The following is a 20363-nucleotide window of genomic DNA, read 5'->3' as shown; positions in this document are numbered from 1 at the left end:
CCAACGCCCGGTGCGGGTGTTTGGGGAAGGACTGTCAGACTCAAAGGTCACTCAGATGTGCTGTGTCAGAGGGAACAGCTCATCCTCTATGGGAGCAGTAAGGTCAGGTTGCTTTTATCTCCTCCCCAGGGGCTCAGAGGTCCCAGCCTGTCCCAGGTGTGGTGGCAGGGGGTTAATGTTTAACATTTGTTATGCTCTATTTTCTTGGCAGTGCCTTCCAGTAACCACAGAGCTTGCTTTCCAGGCGGACATTGTGGCTGTCCCCTTACCCAGAGGCCAAGGACTCTGCAGGCGGGGGGCCCGCAGGCAGGTCAGAACCACCAGCAGAGGGGTCTAAGACATGGCTTTGGAGCCTGCTCCATCCAGCCACCCCAGAGGGCCAGCGGTGCATTGTGGGAACACCCATGATCAAGGTAGTGAAGGCAGCCTGTGTGGAACCTGCCCCTAGCATGAGTGTGATTATTCCATAAGCCCTAAGAACCAGCCTGGGCCCTGTTCAGTGACCTAATCACTGAGCAAGCGAAGCATCAGCTTGTCTTGGCGCTGAGCTGTAGCAGTGAACAGGCTTGTGCCAGGCCAGGGCTCAGGGCAGGAAATATTCCAGGGAAATCCAAACCCTCCCTCTGCATGGAGTCCTCACAGCAGTAAGAGCAGAGCTGAGCCAATCCTAAAGTCACCGGGACCTGACGACCAGGAGGAATGGGTGGGATCTGCAAGCTGCTTCTCCCTGGCCTCTCCACAGACTGTTACCTGGCCCCACACATCACTCCAGGGGGCAGCATCCTGGGGGGCAGGGAACAGAGTCAGACTCTGGCATCTGCTCAGCCCTAGACACACACAGCAGAACGACTCGGCCCCTTAGCGGCCCAGGCCCCTGGTGCATCCCTGACTCTGCTTCCCTCTCCTGAGAGGATGGGCGCAGCACGGGGGGGGACGGGACGCAGCAGCCCTCAGTGGGTTGCAGAGGTACCTGTCCTGCTGTTGCTGCTGTGGTCCCGTGTGGGCCTGCGGGCCCCAGGTGCGAGGTGGAGGCTTGTGTTCCTGACCCAGGTCGGGTAATCGGGCACAGTGCTCCAGCCACACCAGCCCGTCTCAAAGGAACAGCTGGTGAACGATCCTAAAAGGAGAAAGATCCAGGCCAGAGATCCCAGTGAGCTGGCCGGGGGTGCCTGGGTATGTGGGCACACGTGCCACCGCCCTCTCTAGGAGGAGCCAGAACTGCGTGGCTGGGTGTCCTAGGCCCTTTAGCCCAGGGGCAGGGCTCTGGGCTTGGGGGGACGTTCCCAGCAAATACAGCCTTGGAAGGTGGGGCTGGGCTGTTCGACGCCTCCCCATCCAGCCGGAACCAGGCAAAGCCAAAGTTCCCAGGTGCTGGGCCGGGCCCAGCTCGCGCAGCAGGGTGGCACATGACAAGTTTTGGCCAAACTCTGAGCTCTTGGGAGTCATTCAGGCACAGAGCCCCCCAGCAATCCGAGCCTGCTCCTCCAGGGGGGACTGGGAAAGACCCACTGGGTCCCATCCACCTCCGACTCCAACACACACACACTCTGTGCTTCTCGTCTGGATTTAACAGCATCACTGCTCTCCAGCCCCTGGCACCCTGGCCACCAACGCTGCCCACTCTCCCAGCCCCTGGCAGCCGGTGCTCCCTGGCCACCAACGCTGCCCACTCTCCAGCCCCTGGCAGCCGGTGCTCCCTGGCCACCAACGCTGCCCACTCTCCAGCCCCTGGCAGCCGGTGCTCCCTGGCCACCAACGCTGCCCACTCTCCAGCCCCTGGCAGCCGGTGCCCCCTGGCCACCAACGCTGCCCACTCTCCCAGCCCCTGGCGGCCAGTGCTCAGCGCTCTCTGGCCTGGGAACCCTGCCCACTCTCCAGCCTAGGAACCCTGCCCACTCTCCAGCCTAGGAACGCTGCCCACTCTCCAGCCCCTGGCGGCCGGTGCTCAGTGCTCTCTGGCCTGGGAACCCTGCCCACTCTCCAGCCTAGGAACGCTGCCCACTCTCATAGAATCATAGAATCTCAGGGTTGGAAGGGACCTCAGGAGGTCATCTAGTCCACCCCCCTGCTCAAAGCAGGATCAAACCCAACTAAATCATCCCAGCCAGGGCTTTGTCAAGCCTGACCTTAAAAACTTCTAAGGAAGGAGATTCCACCACCTCCCTGGGTAACCCATTCCAGTGCTTCACCACCCGACTAGTGAAAAAGTTTTTCCTAATGTCCAACCTAAACCTCCCCCTCTGCAACTTGAGACCATTACTCCTTGTTCTGTCATCTTCTACCACTGAGAACAATCTAGATCCATCCTCTTTGGAACCCCCTTTCAGGTAGTTGAAAGCAGCTATCAAATCCCCCCTCATTCTTCTCTTCTGCAGACTAAACAATCCCAGTTCCCTCAGCCTCTCCTCATAAGTCATGTGCTCCAGCCCCGTAATCATTTTTGTTGCCCTCCGCTGGACTCTCTCCAGTTTATCCACATCCTTTTTGTAGTGTGGGGCCCAAAACTGGACACAGTACTCCAAATGAGGCCTCACCAGTGCTGAATAAAGGGGAATGATCACATCCCTCGATCTGCTAGAAATGCCCCTACTTATACAACCCAAAATGCCATTAGCCTTCTTGGCAACAAGGGCCACTGTTGACTCATATTCAGCTTTTCGTCCACTGTAACCCCTAGGTCCCTTTCTGCAGAACTGCTGCCCAGCCATTCGGTCCCTAGTCTGTAGCAGTGCATGGGATTCTTCCGTCCTAAGTGCAGGACTCTGCACTTGTCCTTGTTGAACCTCATCATATTTCTTTTGGCCCAATCCTCTAATTTGTCTAGGTCCCTCTGTATCCTATCCCTACCCTCCAGCGTATCAACCACTCCTCCCAGTTTAGTGTCATCTGCAAACTTGCTAAGGGTGCAGTCTACACCATCCTCCATATTGTTAATGAAGATATTGAAGAAAACCGGCCCCAGCACCGACCCTTGGGGCACTCCACTTGATACCTGCTGCCAACTAGACATGGAACCATTGATCACTACCCGTTGAGCCCGACCATCTAGCCAGTTTTCTATCCACCTTACTGTCCATTCATCCAGCCCAGACTTCTTTAACTTGCTGGCAAGAATACTGTGGGAGACTGTATCAAAAGCTTTGCTGAAGTCCAGAAATAGCACATCCACTGCTTTCCCCTCATCCACAGAGCCGGTTATCTCGTCATAGAAGGCAATTAGGTTAGTCAGGCATGACTTGCCCTTGGTGAATCCATGCTGACTGTTCCTGATCACTTTCCCCTCCTTTAAGTGGTTCAGAATTGATTCCTTGAGGACCTGTTCCATGATTTTTCCAGGGACTGAGGTGAGACTGACTGGCCTGTAGTTCCCTGGATCTTCCTTCTTCCTTTTTTAAAGATGGGCACTACATTAGCTTTTTTCCAGTCGTCCGGGACCTCCCCCGATCGCCATGATTTTTCAAAGATAATGGCCAACGGCTCTGCAATCTCATCGGCCAACTCCTTTAGCAGCCTCTCCAGTCCCTGGTGGCTGGTGCTCTCCAGCCTAGGAACCCTGCCCACTCTCCAGCCCCTGGCGGCCGGTGCTGAGCTCTCTCCGGCTGGGGAACACTCACCGCACTCTGTGGCGGATTCGTCTGACAGATCCCCGCAGTCGTCGGTGCCATCACAGAGCTGCTCCAGCTGCACACATGATCCACGGCTGCAGTTCCTCTCGTCCGGGCCACACACTAGGCTCAGGGGCGCTGAGTGCAGGCAGGAAAGGGTTAACTCGCTCAGAGAGATAGGGCAAATCCCGGCTTGGCAGGTCTGGTGCCCACTCCCCAGAGGCGTGGCAGCCTCCCAGTGCTTGGGGCCTCCCGGGGAGTTGAGGGGGCATGAGGCTGAGGGTTGGGGAGGGCTGAGCCCTTGCTGCGGGGCTGTGGCCGGGGCTGCTGGGCCCAGCCTGGCTGAGAAGAGCAGCAGCGGGACTCTGGAGCCAGCACCGCGTAGGTGACTGGGGCTCTGGCGCAAGGTGTCGGTGCGGGCACAACGTGCAGCCCCAGGGACACATACGCTCTGGGCCCAGGTCTGGGCCCTCTGCAGCCAGTAGAGGTGTCACTTCCTCTGACCCCCGCCCCCGCGGCTCAGGGGTCCCAGGGAATCCACAACATCCACAGCCAGCCAGGGGGGTGGAAGCAGCTGCCACAGTGCGGCGGGCGTGCCCGCTTCCCCACGCAGCAGCAGCCCTTCAGAGGGGGCCCGTGTGCTCTAGGCCAGGGGCTCTGGGCGAGCCGAGGGGAGGCGAAAGGAACAAGGGAAGCGTCTGGGGGCTTTGCACTGGCTCCCTGCTGACTCCACAGCAAAGCGCAGCACCCCGGGGAGAGGCAGGTGCGAGGGGGGGTGCTGCCTTACGTGGCAAGCCACAGCTCCTGAACTCCACGTCGTCCAGCTGCAAGGAGCTCTGGCGCGAGGAGAGGGTTATCTGCCAAGAGAAGGGGAAGCCCCGGGTGGGCACAGCCTAGACACCAGCACAAGTGCCACGTGAGCATGACTGGCACGGCCTGACCCGCCCCTCCTGTGGGAATGGGGAGGGGGAGAGACCTCTGCCTGCCCTCCCCCGCAGGTGGGGCCAGTAGCCTCCCCCAGCCAGGGCTGACATGAGCCCCCAGCAGGTGTGGCAGAGTTTGCATTTGCTGGGCATGCGCCATCCAGGGCCCATCACCCACCGAGCACTAGCCCCTCTCCGAGGGGGTCTGTAGACACTAGCCCGTCTAGAGCCTGTCTGGCCACTGGCCTGGTTCTATACTAATGCTGTGGGCCCTGATCTCCAGAGCCGGCTGGTTCCCATGTGACCTATCTCTGGCCACCACACGCCACCGCTGCAATGGCTCCCCAGCCCTTTCCCTGCCTTTGCAGCTCTGCGCTTCCCTGGCTGCCCCACAAGCCAGTGTCCCATGCCCCCCTCACTGGAGGGCCACGTATCAGCACATCATGCCTAGCTGGCATGGGAGGCCTGCATGTGCTCAGGCTCTGCCAGCTTGGCTCAGGCTGTTGCCAGGGGGCGCGGAGCAGGCTGATGGCTGGTTTCTCACCTGGAACTCCCCTGGCACCCGGCCTGTGTATGCAACCAGCTCCTGCCAGGCAGAGATGCTGCTCTTGGGACTCTGCCACAGCGTTCTGGTCTCATTGTCATATGTCAGCTCCACCCACAGAGCCGGCTGCACCGTCTCGTTAGGCCCTAGAAGCAAGCCAGGATCCATGATCACATGGGCTCTCCTCCAGCCTGGGGCACCCGCCGAGTGCCCCAGCATGACATGCGTCTCTAGTCACCAATTCTCTCAAAACTGGGTGACTAGGCAACAAAATGGCAGGTGAAAGTCAGTGTTGATCAATACAAAGTGATGCACATTGGAAAAACGTAATCCCAACTATATATATCAAACGATGGGGTCTAAATTAGCTGTTACCATTCACGAAATAGATCATGGCATCAGTGTGGATAGTTCTCTGAAAACATCCACTCAATGAGCAGCGGTAGTTTAAAAAGCAAACAGAATGTTGGGGATCATTAAGAAAGGGATAGATAATAAGACAGAAAATATCATGTTGCCTCAATATAAATCCATGGTACGCCCACACCTTGAATACTGCGTGCAGATGTGGTCACCCCATCTCAAAAAAGATATATTGGACTTGGAAAAGATTCAGAAAAGGGCAACAAAAATGATTAGGGGTATGGAATGGCTGCCGTATGAGGAGAGATTAATAAGACTCGGATTTTTCAACTTGGAAAAGAGGCGGCTAAAGGGAGATATGATTGAGGTCTATAAAATCATGGCTGGTGTGGAGAAAGTAAATAAGAAAGTGATATTTACTCTTTCTCATAACTCAAGAACTAGGGGCCACGAAATGAAATGAATAAGCAGCAGGTTTAAAACAAACAAAAGGAAGTATTTTTTCACACAACGCACAGTCAACCTGTGGAACTCTTTGCCAGAGGATGTTGTGAAGGCCAAGACTATAACAGGGTTCAAAAAAGAACTAGATAAATTCATGGAGGATAGGACCATCAATGGCTATTAGTCAGAATGGGCAGGGATGGTGTCCCCAGCCTCTGTTTGCCAGAAGCTGGGAATGGGTGACAGGGGATGGATCATTTGATGATTGCCTGCTCTATTCATTCCCTCTGGGGCACCTGGCACTGGCCACTGTCAGTAGACAGGATACTGGGCTAGATGGACCTTTGGTCTGCCCCGGTATGGCCGTTCTTATGTTCTTATAGCACCAGCCCGTGCCATCCTCTCATCCTAGCTAGGGCACCGGGGTGCCCCCCACTCAAGCCTTCTGCACAGCAGCACAGAATGCTGCTGCTCAGGGTGCAAGGCCAGCCTGGCTTGTGCTCTGCAGTTTCTGGGCAACTGGGAACCAGGATTCCTGAGGTCTGTAAGGTTCTGCTTTAATCCCACCAGAAAGACCCAGTGCCGGTGGCCTAGCAGCTGGAAAAGTCTCTCTGGGCCCAGTGGCCCTCTAGAGACCCAGACAGAGTATGACAGATTCTGACCCTATCCCTGGCTCTGCCACGCACTCACTGGGTGAAGCTGGGCAAATCCCTTCCCCCTCCATGCCTCAGTTTCCCCAGCCATAACATGGGGATTATATTATTCCCCACATCACAGGAAGACTGTGAGGATTCAGAAATGTCTGTAAAATGCTTATGGACCCTCAGAAGGAAATGGGCGAGTGGAAGGCAAGGGACTATTTAGTAGTAATACCAATGGTATCTGGTGCTCAGTAGCTGCTAAAACATTGACAATTCAGTTCTTATAAGGAATATAAGAACTGCCAGATCGGATCAGACAGGGCTCCATCAAGCCCAGATCCTGTCTCCAGAAGGGTCCCGTACCAGCTGTTTTGGACAGGCCTCACCCCTCCCTATACCAGACAATAGCACATCAGCGTGCTGGGAGCACCTGGTCAGTCGTCCTGGCCAGCTGCCCACCCCAGCCTCCACCTTCTGCAGCTGCCCTGCCCCCTCCAGTGCTCCTTTGAACACTAGGCCCAGATCTTGTCCCTGTGCTTGTAGCAGGGGTAGGAGAGGCTGGGTCCATCCCCCAGCAGCACAGCACTGGTGTAGCAGACAGTGCAGTGTGTGCACCTTTACCTGTTTCCCACAGGCGATACCATGCTCGGATCTCACAGGTGGCTGCCGCTTGTCGCATCACAGGGGACCTTAACCTAGCGATGGCAGCAAACGTGTTTCTGCGCATCTCTGCAGCCATGTACCAGCCTGGGGAGAGCATACATCAGGAGGATCATTCACATTGCCAGGGCCCGGCAGAGAAGGAGACGCATTCCCTTCCCTGATCCACTTCATGGGAAACAGACCCATTGCGAATGCCACACCACGTGTGTTCTCACCAGGAGCCTCACCTACAGCAAGTGAAAACCGGGCTCCAGTTCTTAACACAGACCAACAGGAGGAATGCCCCCTCGGGAGGGATATTTCAAAGACAGCAGCATCCTGTGAAAACAGTTCTCATTCCTGGGCAGCACTGCCACACTGAGAGGTTACCGGGTTTTATTTGAATGCATGATTCCATATACACCTGAGAATTGAGTCACTATTACCTGTGCAAAGAGCCTTCTCCTCTGCAGCCCCTGGCATCTAGAGCAGCCTTTCCCCACCCCTTCTCTGCATCTCCACTCACGCCAGCTCCTTGCACAGGCCTCCTCATCTCTGACTACCTCCATCATGCCTCGCCCTTTTCTCAGGCCTGGTCTACACTTAAAATGTAGCTCGACCCAGCTGTGCCGCTCAGGGGTGTGAATGGGGAGGGTCCCTGGATGTCTGCGCTGCAATTTAATAGCCCCACAACCCCAAGCCAGAGGACAGGGGCCAGCCCCAGGTGTTTTACTGCAGCGCAGACGGACCCAAAGCCAGCATGTGTTTTAAAGAATAAAGGCAAAGCCCAGCTATAGAAATACCAAATTCTGCCAATGTGCCATGAAGTCATGTGACTGGATGGGCCTTTCAGAACGTCAAGGGCCAGACTCCCCAGTGCCCTACATCCTGGTAGCCGTTTACTCCGGAGCCGAGAAGGGTAAACCCCCTGTTTGGGTCAGTAGCACTAGTTCACACCAGCTCTGCGCTGGCTAATAAAGAATTGGCTCCCAAATGCCCTTGCAAGGTCTGAGGCCTTTTTCTGCAGGAAGCTGCAGCAGCCAGTCGCAGCCATGAGCGAAGAAGAAGAGAGTCACATCCTCGCATTGCCTCTAACTTACATCCAAACAATGTAATATGGGGCTGTGCAGAATGTCCTAACAGTGCCGCCACCACCACCAGATAAAGAAACAGAGCTTAAAATGCTTAAAGAAAACGTTGACAGCATTCTGCCTCGCAAGGAGTCACTTCTCAACAGTTGTGTTGTGAAATCTCTACTATTGTTTTGTCTTTACGATGCCCAGTTCTCTACTGTTTATCTGTAGGGTCTCCGTCTGGTTCTTTGATCGTTTCTGTCTGTGGCATAACTAGTTTTGCAAGAGTTAAACCAACTCAGGTGCTGGGCTCTGACTGGGTAAAGAATGATTTTGTAATGGGCTAGGATGGGTGAAAAATACTGTCTTGCAGCACTTCAGTTTACAATGGTTGGTGACGGTAGAGCTAAGCAGGACTCAAGTTTCACTGTATAAACTGGGGTCCAAAAGGAAGTTCGTTAGCACCTAACTCCAGGACACAACCCGAGATCAGAGCTGCCTGACCTCAACACCTGCCAATCAGACTGTGCAGAAGCTGGAACCCCAAATGACCTGATCCTGCCTGGCCACCAGGAAAAGTTTGTTTGCCTTATTGGGAGTGGTGACCAGTGTTAATAAATAGCTGTTAATAAATAGAGACTATTGTTGTGTAAGGCTCCTTCACTGGTAAAAGACCCTGCAGACCCACAGAAGATTATGTCCTGAGCCCTAGGAACTGGGTAAGGGTGGGTGCCTTTTGCCCAGAGCATTAGGAACTGGGTACAGGTGGGGGTGCCTAAATTAATCAGTCCTGTGGCACCTTATAGACTAACAGACGTTTTGGAGCATGAGCTTTCATGGGTGAATACCCACCTCGTCGGATGCATGTACATGCATCCAATACATCTGTTAGTCTATAAGGTGCCACAGGATTCTTTGCTGCTTTTACCAATCCAGACTAACACGGCTCCCCTCTGATAAATTAATTTGGTTGCACCTTGAGCCCACAGAATGGTAAAGGTGGGAGCCCTAGAGTGTACGTGCAGGTAACACCCTGGCTTTCGTACATTTATAATCCCAGCCTTCAAGCAACAGGGCTAAGGAGTCCCAAAGAGCCGCTGTATGCCGATCACAGGTGGATCTGTTCTGACCACCACGGTGCACCCTACCCCTAGACGCTCGTCAGCTACAGCTGCTGCAGGGAGGGTGATTTTTTCAGCTCTAACACCCCAGTGCAGCGGTAACGAGAGTGGCCACTGGCTACCCGGCACAATGTGGTGCGGTTACCCAGATCGGTGCCCCGAGTGTGATCGGCGCTGGGTCCCGTCCCCCACATAGCGACGCTGGCTCGGTCTGTGACCCATCTGTAGGCAGAAGTGCTCACGTCCTTCCAGCCACAGTTGCCCTCTTCAAAATCGCAGGTGAAGGGAGTTCCCAGCATGCCTGATTCTTTGTGGTAACCTGCTGGGAAGCAGAGGAGAGTGATTAGTGCTCAGGAGGGCTGGGCAGGACTCGTGCATGTTCCTGCTGGTGAGAAATCAGCCGCATCGGACATTTGGGGATTCCTGGGGGTGGGGGGAGGAGTGGAATTGGTGAGGCGAGGGGATACTCAGGTGGGTGGGTAAGTGGCATGTGGCTCTCGTGGGGCCTGGGGCCAGGCAGAGGGAGCGGGAAGCCAGAGCTGCGTAGCCCTGCAGTGCATTCGGCTCATCCTTGTGTGAAGCAGTGGGGCCTGGTTCTAGGGTTGCCAACTCTGACTGAAGCTATTCCTGGAGATTTTTTTCCCCAAACATGATGTAATTTCATTTTCTTAAAATATCCCAGTAAAATCTCCTGGGTTGCTTTCCATAGTCACCGGGAGATGGATGCCGATCCCAGGAGACTCCAGGCCAATCCTCAGCGGCGGCTCCAGGCACCAGTGCTCCAAGCGCGTCCGTGGGGCAGCAAGCCGTGGGGGGTGCCCTGCCGGTCCCTGCAAGGTCCCTGCAGTCAGGTAGCCTTCGGCGGCGCACCTGCGGGAGGTCTGCCAGTCCCGCGGATTCGGTGGGAATTTGGCAGTGGGTACGCCGAAGCCGCAGGACCAGGGACCTCCCGCAGGCAAGCCGCCGAATCCGCGGGACCAGGGACCTCCCGCAGGCAAGCCGCCGAATCCACGGGACCAGGGACCTCCCGCAGGCACGCCGCCAAAGCCGCAGGACCAGGGACCTCCTGCAGGCACGCCGCCGAATCCGCGGGACCAGGGACCTCCTGCAGGCAAGCCGCCGAATCCACGGGATTGGGGACCTCCCGCAGGCACGCCACTGAATCCGCGGGACCAGGGACCTCCCGCAGGCAAGTCGCCGAATCCGCGGGACCGGGGACCTCCCGCAGGCACGCCGCCGAATCCGCGGGACCGGGAACCTCCCACAGGCAAGCCGCCGAATCCGCGGGACCAGGGACCTCCCGTAGGCACGCCGCCGAAGCCGCGGGACCAGGGACCTCCCACAGGCATGCTGCCGAATCCACGGGATCGGGGACCTCCCGCAGGCACGCCACCGAATCCGCGGGACCGGGGACCTCCCGCAGGCACGCCGCCGAATCCGCGGGACCAGGGACCTCCCGCAGGCACACCGCCGAATCCGCGGGGCTGAGAACCTCCCGCAGGCACGCTGCCGAAGCCGCGGGACCGGGGACCTCCCACAGGCAAGCTGCTGAAGGCTGCCTGACTGCCATGCTTGGGGCGGCAAAAAAGCTAGAGCCACCCCTGCCAATCCTGGAGGGTTGGCAACCTCACCTGGTTCCCTCCTCTTCTCTTGGAGCAGGTTCAGGGCCCAGGACCCCTGGGGGACCCGAGGCTCTCGAGCTGCAGGTTGCTAATCCCAGGAATGAGCAGCCAAAGCCAACGAGGAAGAGCCAGAGGCAGCCGGGACTCACCGCACTGGTTCTCATCGGAGCAGTCCCTGCAGTCGCAAACAAAGTCGCACACCTTCGGGGCGGGGCTGCTGCATCTGTTGATGACGACGGACTGGACGCCAGGGTGAGGCCAAGCTACCAGAGAGGGTAAAAGCCAGCGTCAGGGGGCCAGCCCCAGGCAGCTCTGAGGCCTGTCCCTGGCCACTGGCTCCCATCTCTGCAGGGGCTGACAGCAGGTTGTGACTCTCGAGGCTGGAGGCCTGACAGGTGAGGAGCAGCTGCTCCGAGTTCTCTGACCCTCTGCACCTGCGATGTTCATAGGCCCCTTTGAACCCTCCAGCCTCAGCACCTGCAGAGCTGGGCTGGGGATCTGCGGGGGAGATTGCAGGGCTGCCCTTCCCAGCTGGGCTGTAGCTTGGCCTGGTTCTCATTCTCACCAGCCTGCGCTGCAGGAGGAAGATGGTGGCTTTGGGGAGGCCATTTACCACAATTCATGGGCTGGAGAGTTAAACATGGATGGAGGCAAAATCCCAGTGAAAGTCACCATGTGGTGAAAAAGAGCTAAGACATCTGCCCAGTCAGCATTTGGGGCTAGGAGGTTGGGATCTGGAGTTGAAGACCCACAGGCTACATTTGAGCTTTGGAGTCTTCTGCCTTACAGTGGCATGTCTCAAATACACCATAAAATACTTCCAATGCCGGGGGTGGGCGGGAGCCTGGTCGCATGGTGAGAGCTCAGGATGCTGGGGGTATATTGCCAGCTCTGGGAGAGAGCGGGTTCCAGCGGGAAATGGGGCTTGAGATCTATTCCCAGCTCTTTGTGACACCTTGGGAAGTCACTTCCCCCTCCAGGCCTCAGTTTCCCCATCGTAAAATGAAGATAATGGTGCTGAGCCAGCCTTGTAAAGTGCCTTGAGATCTGGAGATTAACATGTAATGCCAGCAGACCAGGCACCAGCTCACACCAAGGTTCCATGTCTCAGCCGGACACGTGTGGGTTAATAGCGATAAAATAGGTATTAGAATGATAAGAAAGTTTTTAGTGTCTAGACTCTGGTGAATGCTTGTGAGTTGCTGCCGGCATTCATCTTACCTATAATATCTGTGCTGCAGATTGGAAGGCAATATTGGAGCGTGCGTATTGGGAGCCTCTGGCACTGAATTGCCATACAGGAGAGGGAGCTGCTCTTCTACAGAAATTGTTATGCCCCCGCCTCTCCCCAAAGAGGAGACCCAGCAATGTCAGTTCTTACAACTGGAAACTTCCCCCATCTGGACTGACAAACTGTCAACAAAAGGACTCCTATTGCTCCGCTGCTCCCTTCCCGTGATGATGAGTCACCTGAGCGGACGCTGCCCCTCTGCTGAGTCTGCAGCTCAGAGCACATGGCAGGAGGGGGATAAAAACCTCAAACAAAGGAACTAAGGTCTCTAGGCTGCTTGGACTCAGGCGCAGGGGGGCACAAGCTCTTTTTAGGCATAACCAAGAGATCCTCAGCTGCTTAGCCTGGGTTCGCCCTAAAGGACGTGCAGAGCTTGCTGATTACAGAGGCCTATATTCTCTTGTGAAACCTAAGACTGTAATTCATGTGTGTCACTTGTGTGTCTATATTTGCTGGCTTGCAAATAACACTCTAATTTCCTTTTCCTGTTTAATACGTTTTCATATCGTTTACTACAGGATTGGCTCCAAGCTTTGGCTTTGGGGTGAGACCTAAAGCACAACTGACTGGGGCAAGTGACTGGTCCATTGGGATCAGAAATAACCTGAACATTGCTGTGATTCTTGGTACAAGGGGCCATCGATCACAGACACTTGGTCACCTGTGTGGCAAGACAGACTGGAGAACCCAAGGGGACTGTCTGTGACCAGGGGCGCCAGAATGGGGGGTGTGGCAGGGGGCCGTGGCCCCATCACTTTTTACCATGTGTAAGGGTGAGCGATGGGAGGAGGAGAGGAGAGAGCGGGGGATGGGTCTTAAGGCAAAGAGACGGCGCAGGGGCGGGGCCTTGGGGGAGGGGCAGGGCCTCAGGGAGAAGGGGTGCCATGGGGGCGGGGGCCTCGGGGGTAGGGGCCAGGCATTGATGGAAGGGGCAGTGCGGGTGGGGGGAGGGCATGGTTTGGGTGCCTGAGGAGTTTTCACTTGGTGCATTTGGTTGGTGAAATCTAAGTACAGAACTCACAACATTTGGGGTTGGTGCCCTGAGCCAGTCCTGAGGTTGGCACTCACACTCCGGCATAACCTTTGTGAGCCTCACAAAACAGTGATGCTATTTAACTGAGTATTTGTCATGCTGTCTGGAGTGGCTCATGGCCAGGAGTGCCGACCGCAGGGCAGACTGTCAGAAAACGGCAGACACCCAAAGCTGGTGATGTGGCCTCTAATTAGACTTCCCCAAGCCCATAACAAATGTGAACTCCTGGCTCATGCTACCCGTCTTACCATGGAGTCACAGACAGTCCCCTTGGACTCTCCAGTCTATGGGGCTGCCAAGCGTCCGGTTTACACCAGAACGCCCGGTCAAAGAGGGACCCTGGCAGCTCCAGTCAGCACCAGTCCGGGCAGTGGTGCAACGGGGCTAAGGCAGGCTAGTCCCTACCTGCCCTGGCTCCGTGCGGCTCCCGGAAGTGTCCGGCATGTCCAGCACATAGGCGTAGGGGTCGCCAGGGGCTTGTGTCCCACCCCGAGCGCCAACTCCACAGCTCCCATTGGCCAGGAACTGTGGCCAATGGGAGCTGCGGGGGCGGCGCCTGTGGGTGGGGGCAGCACATGGAGCCCCTGTGGCCACCCCTATGCTTAGGAGTCAGAGGGACATATCACCGCTTCTGGGGGCCGCCTGAGGTAAGCACCGCCTGGCTGGAGCCTGCACCCTGCACTCCCTCCCACACCCCAACCCCAGGTTGGAATCCCCTCCCACACCTTCCCAGAGCCTGCACCCTGCACCCCCTCCCACACGCTGAACCCCTCGACCCCAGCCCGGAGCCCCCTTTGGCACCCCAAACCCCTCATCCCCAGCTCCATCCCAGAGCCCGTACCCTCAGCCAGAGCCCTCAACCCCTCCTGCACCCCAAACCCTACCCCAGACCATAGCCCCCTTTGGCACCCCAAACCTCTCATCCCCGGCCCCATCCCAGAGCCCACACCCACAGCCGGAGCCCTCACCCCCTCCTGCACCCCAAACCCTACCCCAGACCATAGCCCCCTCTTGCATCCCAAACCTCTCATCCCCGGCCCCATCCCAGAGCCCACACCCACAGCCGGAGCCCTTCCCCCCTCCCACACCCCAACCCCTGCCCCAGCCCGGTGAAAATATTGAGCGAGGGCGGGGGAGAGCAAGAGATGGAGGGAGGGGGGATCAAGTGAGCAAGGGGTGGGGCCTCGTGGAAGGAGTGGGGTAGGAGGCGGGGCAAGGGTGTTCGGTTTTCTGCAATCAGAAAGTTGGTAACCCTACCAGTCTATCCTGTTACCCAGACAAACTGGCCTTTGTAATAAATAGTCACGCCAAAAATCACACCGCATCAGGTTGCTCCCAGTCCCAAGAGACCAGTCACTGACCCCAGTTCAACTGGTGCTCCAGATCTTACACCAAAGACAAGGCTGGCAGCCAATTCTATAGTAAACTAACTATAGGTTTATTAGCTAAGAAGAGGAATGAGAGTTATTGAGGTTAAAGCAGGTAAAATATATGAACGTCTGAGTCACAGGTTTCAGAATGGTACGTGTTAGTCTGTATCAGCAAAAACAACGAGGAGTCCTTGTGGCGCCTTAGAGACTAACAAATTTATTTGGGCATAAGCTTTCGTGGGCTAAAACCCACTTCATCAGATGCAGGGAGTGCATCACAGGGAGTCACAGTTTGTAACTCCAAATGGTGCCAGTGATGTAATAAACTGCCAGTTTCCCCAAAGTCTTTTCAGGGAACCCAGATTGTCTCTGGGGATCTCTTCTTTGCATCCAGTACACTTCCCTATAAGAGTTCAAACAGTCCAGACATGAAGGATCTTTCCATGAATCCATTCTTACAGCTTTTTCTGACAGAAAACAAGCTGACAGGGTCACTACCCCCGTGGGCTCCTTCTCTGCGGACAGAGAGTGAGGAATGCATTTTAAGTCTTTGATCTCTGATCATCACACACAATGACAACTTGATCTGAAATTAGCACTTTTCTGTTAGAGTTCTTCATCTGCATTTCACAAGGCCTCTTTCTCGTTTGAGGTGTTCTTTAGTTACAGGGTGTACACAATGTAGATGTTTGCTATTATATTATAACGGGATACAGATAAGTGAAAACAATGCATTTAATGTCCCATTCATTTTCATGAAGTTTAAATACTATCTTACACATTTAACAATCACTTTGATCTACACTGATACACTAGTGAATTGGCCTGGCTTCCAGCCATGCATTTGTAAGCATGCAGTGAGGCCTGGGGCTTTGACATCGACTGGCACCTGGTCTGCCAGCATCACAATATTATTGTATTTTAACCAAATCCTAGGCAATTGAACCAACATGTTTATGGAAATGTGCCAGAAATGGAACGTAACAACTTCCCCTCTCTGAATTCTTTCAAGCCTGCTTCAGAATGTGCTTTATCCCATAATCCCTTCCACTAGGCCTGTCTCAGTGCCAGCTGGCACCGTCTGTGGGGGCAGAGCTCACATCTCTGTCTGACAGTTTTCTCCAGGTGAAGAAACGTCCCTGGCAGAGCCATATGGAGCCATGTGGCCCAAGAGGCCATGCAGTGCTGGGCAATATAGCCCACACCTTGGGTGGCTCCTATAGCACTGTAGCTAATAGAGCTGGGCAGAAGAGCTTTGACAGAACCATATTCCATGGGCATGGGAGTCCGATAACAGTTGGAACACTCCACTCATTGAGTGCTCTGGAATTTCACCTTGGAAGAAAACCAGAAAAAAAAATCCTAACACTGTTGAAATGTCCCATTTTGACATTGTCATAGAATCATAGACATGTCTGGCTGGAAGGGATCTTGAGAGGCCATATAGTCCAGCCCCCTGCACTGAGACAGAACCAAGGAAACCTAGACCATCCCTGACAGGTGTTTGTCCAGCCTGTTTTTATAAACCTCCAATGTCGGGGGTTCAACAACCTGCCTTGGTGCACATGGAGAACAATTGATCACTGGCCTCTTTATAAAAGCCTTCAACATATCTGAAGACTGCTATCAGGTCCCCTCTCAGGCCTTGTCTACACTAAAGGGAAAAGTCGATCTAAGCTACGCAATGTGAGTGACGTGACTAGCGTAACTCAAGTCGACATAGCTTAGCTCTATTTCCCGCGGGGTCCACACTACGCAATGGCAATGGAGATGCTCTCCCGTCAACTCCCCTTACTCTTCTCGATCCGGTGGAGTACAGGAGTCGACGGGAGAGCGATCTGCAGTTAATTTAGCGAGTCTTCACTAGACCCGCTAAATCGACTGTCAATGCATCGATTGCCGTGTCGATTCCCCGGTAAGTGTAGACAAGCCCTCAGTGTTCTCAAGACTAAACAGGCTCAGTTTTTGTAACATTTCCTCACAGGTCAGGTTTTCTAAACCTTTTATCTTTTTTATTGCTCTCCTCTGGACTCCCTCCATTTGTCCACAGATTTCTTGAAATGTGGCGCCCAGAATTAGACTCAGGACTCCAGATGAGGCCTCACCAGGCCCAAGCAGAGTGGCACAATTATCGCCTGTCTTACATATGACACTTCTGTTAATACACCCAGAATTATGTTAGTCTTTTTCACAATTGCATCACACTGGTGACTCATATTCAATTTGCGATCCACTATAACCCCCCGAGCCTTTTCAGCAGTACTACCACTTTGACAGTTATTCCCCATTTTGTAGTTGTGCATTTGATTTTTCCTTCCTAAGTGAAGTACTTTTGCACTTGTCTTTATTGAATTCCCTCTTGTTGCTTTCAGACCAGTTCTCCAGTTCTGAATTCTAATCCTGTCCTTCAAAGTGTTTGCAACCCCTCCTAGCTTGGTGTCATCCACAAATTTCATAAGCACACTTTCCAATCCATTATCCTAACCATGAATTAATATATTGAATAGTATCAGACCCAGGACTGACCCCACTAGATACTTCATTCCATTTTGACAGTGAACTATTGATAACTACTCTTTGAATATGGTTTTTCAACCAGTCTTGCATCCACATTACAGTAATTTCATCTAGACCACATTTCCCTGATTTGCTTATGAGAATGTCATATAGGACTGTATCAAAAGCCTTACTAAAATCAAGCTATAGCACATCTACTGCTTCCTCTCCCGCACATCCACTAGGTCAGTAACCCTGTCGAAGAAGGAAGTTGAGTTGGTTTGGCATGATTTGTTCTTGACAAATCCATGCTGGCTATTCCTTATAAACGATTATCCTTACAAACTGATTGTTTAATAATTTGTTCCTTTATCTTTCTGGCCATTAAAGTTAGGCAAAATTGTCAGAATGAAACATTTCAATTTTTCAGTTTGAAATAATTTTGTGTTTCAGTTTGATTTTCTATTCTGTTATATACTATAGGCCAATACACCATCTGTAATTCATAATAATAGACTACAAAACTTGAAAAAAGTCAAAATTGAAACAAAACTTAATTTTTTAAAGAGTTTTCCTTCATGGAGAATTTCAATATTGTGCAGTTTCATTCCAATTCTGAATGAATCCATATTTCAAAATCCTTTGTGAACTGGCATTTCTGGCCTCTTCCCAGCCCAATAGTTAGTAATCACTCAGGTGTGCAATAACCCCTGTATCAATCTTGTCATAAAATGAACGTACACCCGAGGAAGAATCAGAGCCTGAGCAATGCTGGTATTACTGATGTTTGAATGGCATCGCTGGCATCCAATCAGCGTTCACATCCCAACCTGGAGAGGATGGACCTAACGCTCAGGTTTGAAATCCTCCTCCCTTGACGGAGGCACATTAAGATTTTTTGGGGCCCTGGGCACGAAGACCATTTGGGCCCCCCCACACCTCCATCACCACTGTGCCCTGCCTCTGCTCCGCCCCTTCCCACCCAAGGCCCCGATCCCCGGCCAAGCCAGAAGCTGGAGCCAGCAGGGCCATGGTAAGAGCTGCCCAGGGAGCCCAGGCCGCTGTGAGGAGCCCTGGACCCTCCACCTTGGGTTGCCAGAAGTCCGGTTTTGTTTTGATTTTATAAAAAAATTTCCTTTAGACTTCATCATCCAGCTGCCTGTTCTCTGCTGGATTCGGTGCGAAGCTCTTTAGAGTGGGGACAATCGTTTGGGTCTGTGTTTGCACAACACCTAACACAAAGGGTTCCTGGTCCAGGACGAAGGCGCCTAGGCGCTAGGGGACTGCACCTAACTAATAACAGAACAACAGGAATGGATCCATTGTATTAAACGTGTCCACACGATGCAGCTGAAATAAACCAGTTCAGTAATCTCCCAGGAGCATTCTGATTAAATCAATCTGTTCCTGTGAAACATTTTGATTTACTCAAGTCAGCATTTCCTGTTCCTGTTCCCTCGGAAAAGTTCCCTCAGCTCCAGTGTTCGTCTTTCAGCGGTGCCTGGAGGCGCCACCTGAGCTCAGGCTCCCACTGTGCTCGATGCTGTACAAACACCGAGTGAGAAACCAGACCCTGTGCTGAAGAGCCCAGTCTAAAGAGACATGACAAAGGGGAAACTGAGGCATGGAGAGAGGCAGTGACTTGCCCAAGGTCATCCAGGGAATCAATGGCAAGGCTGGGAATAGAAGTTAGGTTCACTGAATGCCAGTCTGATGCTCTAACCACTAGAGAACACTCCTTCCTTTAGTGTGGAGTCATCCAAGGCTCAACGTACCTTTTGCTCTGTGGCAACTCAGTCCAAGGGAACTATCCGGTCTAACATGTGGCATGATCAAAGCCAATCTGGCCGCAGCTTCTTGTTTAAGGGCAAAATGTCTCCTTAAAGCCCTGGCATGGCAGGAGGTTACAACCCCACACCATGAATCATAGAATCTCAGGGTTGAAAGGGACTGCAAGAGGTATCTAGTCCAACCGCCTGCTCAAAGCAGGACCAATCCCCAAATAGATTTTTACCCCAGTTCCCTAAATAGCCCCCTCAAGGATTGAACTCACAACCTTGGGTTTAGGAGGCCAATGCTCAAACCACTGAGCTGTCCCTCCCCAGAGAAGTCATAGGTGGAGGTTGAATCTGAACTAGCAAGTGGTGGCTTGTCCCCCACCCTCCCCCAGAAATGTCCTGCTGGGAGGTGCTGCATTGTGAGGAGAACTTACCAGAGAGCATCAGAATCAAGAGGAACAGCCGCGCAGGCATCTCCTGAGCCTGTGCCCCGGGGCAGGTGTGCAGCTGGGAGCTGACACAGCCACCGGAAGGGCTGTGCTGCAGAGCGAAGGCTGCAACCAGCTCCCAAGGACTTGACAAGCTCTGGACTTCAGCCCCAGCGCTTACCCGCACTGCAGAGCTCTTGATCCCAGTGCAATCAGTCCCAGGGGAGCAGGTTTTATCAGCAGGGCATTTCCCTGTGGAACTGACACTGTAGCCAGGGACATTCAGGGGTGGAGCAGAATGACAGCTTTTTGGCCGCGCCAGTACCACCACATCCTGGGGAGCAGTGACCATGGACCCATCTCACTCCCAGGAGGAGTGTGTGATGGGGGAGCGGGTCTTTCAGAGGGTCAACAATAGAGGACTCCTGGGTATCCCCAGCCAGCCCCCAAGGAGCCCTTACTTGTCCTCACTTTACCTCCTCCCCCACCCTTGCTATCCACTGTCTTCCCAGGTAGGGGACTCTGGACATCAATGCTGAGCTGCCAGGGGACTGCTGCTGAGTCACACCCGGTGCTTGTGGCATGCACTGGCTGAGTGTGTGTGCCCACATCTGGGTAGCGGCTGCTGGCCTCAGGCAGAGTCAGAGCCTGTGTACTCCCCTCTAACCGAGGAGCTCCAGTAGTCCATGTGATTGACAGCTGGACTTTTGGACAACCCCTGCCACAGGTTCACACTCCAGACCCTTTACCAGCTGCCTCCTCGGGCTCAAATGGAGCCATGACTGGGGAATGTGCATCCCCACCCAATGGGGAAAATTGGAGTTCAAGACTGGAATTCAAGCAAGACATCTGGGTAGATGAGATGCGGATGAGCTAATAATTAATTTGGATTTCATGATGGCTAAGGCTTGTGTAGGTGTCTTACAAATGCTGTCCATGCAAATTCCCTTTATGCATGTGGCCTGGGTGAGACAAGTGTGTAGGCAATT

At 53.9% G+C, this 20363-nt stretch overlaps 1 protein-coding gene across 1 annotated transcript in view; it reads right to left on the bottom strand.

Annotated features, from left to right (window-relative positions):
• MAMDC4 (MAM domain containing 4) overlaps nucleotides 1-19471 on the bottom strand; it is a 56860-nt gene extending 37389 nt beyond the window's left edge. The window contains exons 1-8 of the mRNA XM_044993120.1: nucleotides 19381-19471; nucleotides 11128-11241; nucleotides 9502-9675; nucleotides 7142-7267; nucleotides 5073-5218; nucleotides 4393-4462; nucleotides 3615-3743; nucleotides 971-1117 (exon numbers count right to left, since the gene is read on the bottom strand). Of these exons, the coding sequence (XP_044849055.1) occupies nucleotides 971-1117; nucleotides 3615-3743; nucleotides 4393-4462; nucleotides 5073-5218; nucleotides 7142-7267; nucleotides 9502-9675; nucleotides 11128-11241; nucleotides 19381-19420 (946 nt within the window). The 5' untranslated portion in view covers nucleotides 19421-19471. The remainder of the gene's footprint in view (nucleotides 1-970; nucleotides 1118-3614; nucleotides 3744-4392; nucleotides 4463-5072; nucleotides 5219-7141; nucleotides 7268-9501; nucleotides 9676-11127; nucleotides 11242-19380) is intronic.
• Between the last annotated feature and the right edge of the window lie 892 nt (nucleotides 19472-20363).

This window comes from Mauremys mutica, chromosome 18 (genome assembly GCF_020497125.1).
Source record: "Mauremys mutica isolate MM-2020 ecotype Southern chromosome 18, ASM2049712v1, whole genome shotgun sequence".
Taxonomy (NCBI): Eukaryota; Metazoa; Chordata; order Testudines; family Geoemydidae; genus Mauremys; species Mauremys mutica.
The sequence above is the reverse complement of the archived record's forward strand: the minus strand, read 5'-3'. Positions and strand labels throughout refer to the sequence as shown.